Raw genomic sequence first — 6,709 nt, forward strand, 5'->3', positions numbered from 1 at the left:
AGTTTACTTCTAATTAATTTCAAATGGTTAATTCATTGATCTATGACAGCAAACCTCGATTTCCCAATTGGTTTCCATTGGCTTAAATTATACAATTCTAATGGAATACAACTGACAAAATACTTCCAGTGAAAATATTAAGCTTTTTTTAAAAACAGGAAAAAACCAAAACTCTGAGATTTGAATACCTGAAAGAAAAAGCCCAACCAACTTTGTACTCACAAAGGAAATAGGAGAAGCAGAGACTTCTTGGATATCTCCTAGATATTCTAAGAATAGCATTCCAAGCCTTGCTCCTGGGATTTAGAGCTATCCTACTTCCCTGTCAACTTCAGAAGCAGCTGTTTGAAACATCTGGAGATGAACAGTTTTCTACAGCAACTTGCACTGCTACCAGAAGAGAGTACCTTTGGCGCTTTTTATTTCTACTGTCAACATCTCTTCTATTGTTTGCTCAATGAAGAAAGAGTGCTTTGGAGTGGTAAAGAGTTCTCCACAAGGAGCACAGAGAGTACTTAATCAGATTTAGCTCCTTAGCTAGATAAAGGTAAGGATTAGACTGCACTGATCAGAAGGGTGAAAATAGCATCTACCACACAGTTTATGGTCTTATATCTGAAGTTTCTACATGATGGCTTCATGTTAAGTAACTAGTTCACTCTTCTATGCAGCAGATTCAGATATAGTTTTCACTCAAAATTTTTTATAGATAGTTAAGGTTCCTTTTCCATACCCCAAAATAAACTATCAGGATGTTTCCAGACCTACTCTTTTTCTTTTTCCTCTTTTTTCACTCATTTTTTTTAAAAAATATTTGAGCAACATTTGAATGGCTTACAGAAAATACTAAATCTCTTTCCAAAGTGGAAAACCATGAAAGTTGGCTAAAAACCTTTTGGCATAGTACTTCTAAAGTTCCAGAAGCTAAACTTCCATGAGACATTCTAGTCAGGTTAGGTTTCAGGTAGTGCTGGAAGGGAACAGTTTAAGGGATTTACAGAACCAACCTGGCAATTCTAGTTCCTTTTGCCTCAGCCTTAGCTCTCCATCAAGTCCAACGGTACTCGTACAGTACAGAGTATCAGCTGAAAGTCTGGGTCATACTTTCCTGACCTTTGACTTGTGGAAGACAGAGCAGCGCCAAGAGGTAGAAAGGAGTCAAGGCAAGAGCAGCATGTTCACAGTACACACAATACAAGTCCACAAGGAACAGTAAGTTTTCTTGTCTGTATTTGTGTGACCCTTCACAGCTGTGTTTGCTGACAAATCAGAACTGCTGCTTTTCAGGTAAGTACAGTGCAAAGGTCTGAAGCAATCTTACGGATGAGAGCAACAGTTTAGAAAACGGAAGACATTCATTTCACTTAAGAGTGATGAAGCCATGAAGCAATTATGCAGGAAGAAGCCACCACTCTCTTCCAGCATTCTGGCTGCCAGGAGAAATACCTAAGGGAAGTTTCCACGCAGCATAATGATCTCAGATGTATGAGGTGATATTTTTGTTTAATAAAGAGAAACAACTAATCATGGCTGGGATAGGGAACTGAGTGAGACCACCATGTCACAACTGCTGGTCAAGCCCATTGACAGAGTTTTATAGGAAGCAAGTTGAGCTGTATGGAGCAGAAGCTGCCAGCCCTACCACAGAAATGACAAGAGTCATCTTCATCCTGCTGAAGTAACGACTTATATGCATAAATCCCTGAATTGAACCCAAGGTTCCAGTTTAAAGGCTCACCTATCATAAGCATAGCTGGTTTGGAAATCCGTACTTTGTCTCAAACATTGCTATCTAAAAATAGAATTCTGGCATTACTTTTCACTAACTATTTCAAATGACACACAGGCCAAACTGGAATTAGTTTCATTTCTCTAATGGCTAAACTAGCTCTGAAGAGTTGAAAGGACCATCTACAGCACAAAAGTTGACAGCATTAGAAAGTTTATTTTCCAGCAACTGTTAATTTGAATAAAATAACTGGAATGTGTAAGGTTGAGTTTTGAGTTTCACACTGAATACAAACAGGGCAGTTCAGGTAAGCAACACAAAAGCTGACAATGACCTTCTGATAAAGGATTCCAAATAGAAAGGGTTAATAGAAAGCCAGTCTACTAGCAAATCACCTCAGTGCAGAACCAATCTACACACAGAAACAGCACATTGGTGTCAGACTCAAGCTCTTAGTTCTTGAACTGTTTGATGCTCCTTGCCTGCACCAACGATAAGATTTCTCCCTTCCTTTTACAGGATGGGAAGACAGAAAAATAAAGTTTAAAAAAAAATCTGACATGTAGCCCTGATGGCAAATGAGAGAGAAAGGACAAGAGCAGAACTAAATTATGCTTATGATCCTCCCAGAGACATTTATGCTAGAGGTGCATTGTGTGTACTCCCTTTCTTTAGGCGGATTAATGATCAACTAACAGCCACTCCAATGAAAGTATTTTAAGCCTTCACATTAATCTCCTGACTTGCTGAGAACTGCTGACAGGTGAGATCAGTCCATTTCACAAGTGCACAGAAACACAGTTTTGGCAGGACTAAGATTCTGTAATAGGGAATTACTATGCTAGGTTTTCTTGGGTGAAGGGTGTGGGGATTTTTGAATACTTCTTACAATCCAGTTAGAAGAACTCACTTTATTACAGTCACAGACTACGTCAGAAATCTCACGATATCTTGCAAGATATGTGAAACAGCCCATTGCACAGTGTGCAGCAGACTGAGATACTGCTGAATTATTTTCAACAACTTACTATATAAACTAGCAATGTTTCCTATTCTAAAAATGTTACACATGATCTTACACATCACATTTCATCTCAATACCAAGATTATTCCCTCTGAGAACAGATTTTGACCAATAATAGGAGGTGTTAACCACAAGAATAATTACATGCATTAACCTCCAATCACATTAGCTCTCAAATTCTGACATCAGACAGTGGGAGTCAGACTAAATTTATATCAGCCCTGCATCTTTTAGATGTTCTTTGATAATTTCTGCAAGAGTCAACTCTATGCCTTCATGCCACTCCAGAAGAGCAGTGGTCACAGAACTAGTCAGTCATGAGTTTCTCACTTGTGTTCATACTCCTCAACTTGGAAGGTAACAGTCCACAAAGGTTCCTACCCAAGATGTACAGCTAGAGTGAATTCCTGCTATGTGGTGTCTTAGATAACATCAGTCCCTATTAGGGCAGAAGAGAACATCTACAGATTCTACATAAGATGACTACATGAAAGACTATAGCTCTAAGGGGATGATAAAGCAGTAAGCATTCAAAAGAACCATCCCAAACATACAAAAAGATATTGCAGAGTTTTTACTTATGTTGTCTTCTCCATATGACAAGAGAATCAGCTTTTAAGTTTTGGAAGCACAAGAAGTGGTGGGGGGGAACCTAGACAAAATTTCTTTGAGGATCTTATTAATATACATGTTTACATGCGAAATTTACTCTTTAGTACAATGTATTTTACTAGATCTTCTAATATACTGTGAAGATGATTTCATACTGCCTAAAAATACTGAACATCCAGTACTTCTCACAATTCCATCTCAAGAAGTCCTATTTCAATCCTGTAAGCAGAGGCTAGTGTGAAAATGAACAAACCAAGGTACACTAATTCCTGTTTTAACCAGTCACTGCACCCAAATTTTACATTACCACTGGGTTTAATAATTCATTCTATGACTGTAGAGTATTAATAAAGATTATCACAACCAACATCTGTTGGTTAAACATAGGCAACAGGAAGAGAAAAATCAGAAGGGAACTGAAGAACCAGATCAAGGTTCCAAAGTCTCCTTCCCCACCTTTCCCTGTTTATTGCCGTCGGTATTCAGTGAAGTGTTGCTGCCTGCTTCATCAGGTATAACCGTTGCTCCCATAAATGGTACCTTTGTCATTTACACAGCAGTAAGAAGCAGGAATCTCTGCTCTTGTCCATTTGGGGGCAGAAGGAAAATGAAACATTTCCTATCTGTAAGCACATGCAAGCACATATGTTCCTTCTCTGACAAGACAATCTGAGATTCAGAATTTTTATAACACAAAGCTTGGCATTAGCATTCTTCCCCACTGAAGCTCCAGATATGGAAAACACAATTCAAACACTGGGTGTATTAGAACTGTGTTTTTATTATTATTTAGTTCAGTTCAGATCAGACTCCCTGTCTACCACTATCCAACTGCTCTTGCTTCTTGCTAAAAGAAAGTTCAAAGGCATTCAAAACACCCTGCAAACGAAGACATTAAAACATTAAAGGTAAATTTACCATAGTATTCCTTGAAAGCTTCAATATTAATAGCGAGGGGTTGGCACAGTTTAGTAAAAAATTGTAAGTAGAGGGAAGAAGCTAAGTCACACAGGAGTTGCGATAGGGGCAATGAAAGGTTAACACACATATTTAGGAGTAAAGTGATTACAGTAAGTTCACACAGTATGTAATCAAGAACTCTCACCCCAATACACAAGATTACTTACATAGATCAGTCCTGAGTAGTATCTCTCCTTCAAGTTGTGAAGCACAGAAGCTTCATTCAGGCACGTCAGCTCTGCCATATCTTCTACTTTAGAGAATTTCGGGGGGTTCATCTTCTGGATGTCATCCTTATTTACTTTCACTTTCTTCCCATTCTCTGCCAGTTCCACGATAGCTTCATCTCCTACTTCTTCCTTCAGGCTAGCTGCCTCAAACCCATTCTTCTCTGAAGGAACCCATACCAGCTTCTTAGCTGCCCAGTCAGCCTGAGTCAAGGGGTTATTAATGATGTTTTTGTCCACATAAAGGTACTTATCTGCATCTCTTTGCGCCATTGTGGTTTACAACTGGGGACCTGTGAAGAGAAGGGAAAAAAAAAAGGATATTTTTAAAGCCTCAAGTTGCCTTGCAAATTCCTAGTGGCAGATAGGCACATGCTAAGTACTCTGAATCGCTGGTCATCAGAGCATGCCTCCCCCTCCTTTAGTTTCATGTTAGTAAGCACTGCTAAAGTTGTCAAACTTCCAATAAGGTCAAGGTTTTGCTTGCCAAGAGGATGAAAAAAACCCAACTAGCAAGCAGTTTTAAAAAAAACCCCTACAACACAACACTGACCGTTAAGCATTTGGAAGCCATTATTTGGCAGAAAAGAGAAAGCACATTAAAGTGCCAAGTACCAAACAATTTGTGCCAATCCTCATAGCATCAGACACTATGTCAGTAACATTCAGGTCAAGATTAGCCCTTCACTGCTCTACTTGGTAGAGATACTAGCTCAGAAATATAATCATAAATGTTTAATCAACACTTTTACTTTGTATCTCCTTCTTCTGATAAGCTATAAATCAAATACCATAACTTGTTAGAAATGCCAACTACCAGTCTAGACAATGAGGCACACTTCGCTTCTAAAAGATAGCAATAATTTGAGGACACCAGTTAAGACTGATGTTAGATACTTTCCACCACCAGCTTAGTAGTAATACCCAGCCCACCAGTTTCTTTCTTTTTTTTCTACATAACGTTCAGTAGGAAAACCCTTCAAGAGAGTAACAGAATAAATCTGTGTTCAGGAAATTTTACAGTTGAAAATCCTCTAATGGGAGCCTTCTATGAAGCTGTGGTCAGACAGAGGAGAGACTTCCACCCATATAAGAGGGAGACAGGCAGCATGCTCGAAAAATGGCACCCCAGATTCAGTGTTTCATCAAAACCAGAACACTACTGCCAGGGATTTTCCAGTTTATAAAGCAGCAATTTTATTAGTGCCATTCAGGAATTCTTTCAATCAGAAAAGGGCTGCACGCGTCAAGGCTCATTAACCATGTAACAGCAGCCTCTTTACAAGATCCCATAAACATAACTTCTTGGAGCCTTCCTCACAAAGATGCCAGTGTCCTCAATATATGTTTTTCATAACTTGGATAGAAACTAGAGTTCTTTACCACCTAAAGAACAGGAAATGAAAATATCAATACTCATGTCATAGAAGGCCATCAGGATCTAAAGGGTAACTTTTCTACTGAACATACCCATATATACAAACAATCCAGCAAATCAAATAAGTGAAGTTTCACTGGAGGTACTGCAGACAAAAAAGTATTGAAAGCAGGACAGAAGCAGCTCAATTCCCAAAATATGCATGAGAGCAACAATAGATGTTGAGTCCCAGCATTAGTAAGCAGTGAATGAAGCCAGAAAAACATCAGCTATAATAGTGATGGGCACAAATGCCCGCACCAGCCATTTGTAAGCATGTAGGGAAATTCCTTTCAACAAATGTATTACCGTAGGTGGGATGTAACTTTGTGTCAGAGACTGTATGGTTAGCTGTATATTCACAGTCAAAAATTCTTTAGCAAATAAAAAGAAAATTACTCTATAAATAATCATTTCCTTTAGCTTGAGTTTAAAATCTGATCTAAGCCTTACAGGATATGCCAAACAGCTATCCCACACTTTACCTTGTCTTTCCTTGCCCACAGGGTCCCTGACACTTCCACCTCAATCACCACAATGGTCATTCTCAGAGCAACTCCTCCCTGGCTTTTCATATTTTCCCTGAAAAACTAGATTTTAATGGGTACATGATGAAGAGATTTGTTGCAGAGCTAAGATGTAGCAACCTGGAGGCTGCCATTAAAAACTGCAGCTGTCAGGAGAGCTTCAAGACCGCCCTACAACAGCAAGCCTGACAGACTATATAGGAAGTAGAGAAG

At 38.9% G+C, this 6,709-nt stretch overlaps 1 protein-coding gene across 1 annotated transcript in view; it reads right to left on the reverse strand.

The window, feature by feature from the left end:
• The window catches only part of MYH9 (myosin heavy chain 9), a 56,789-nt gene extending 51,939 nt beyond the window's left edge, over positions 1–4,850 (reverse strand). Inside the window, exon 1 of the mRNA XM_008931579.3 lies at positions 4,493–4,850. Coding sequence (XP_008929827.1) covers positions 4,493–4,825 — 333 coding nt within the window. The 5' untranslated portion in view covers positions 4,826–4,850. The remainder of the gene's footprint in view (positions 1–4,492) is intronic.
• Positions 4,851–6,709: the final 1,859 nt, after the last annotated feature.

This window comes from Manacus vitellinus, unplaced genomic scaffold, assembly GCF_001715985.3.
Source record: "Manacus vitellinus isolate BGI_N305 unplaced genomic scaffold, ASM171598v3 scaffold_5_pilon, whole genome shotgun sequence".
In the NCBI taxonomy this organism is placed as follows: domain Eukaryota; kingdom Metazoa; phylum Chordata; class Aves; order Passeriformes; family Pipridae; genus Manacus; species Manacus vitellinus.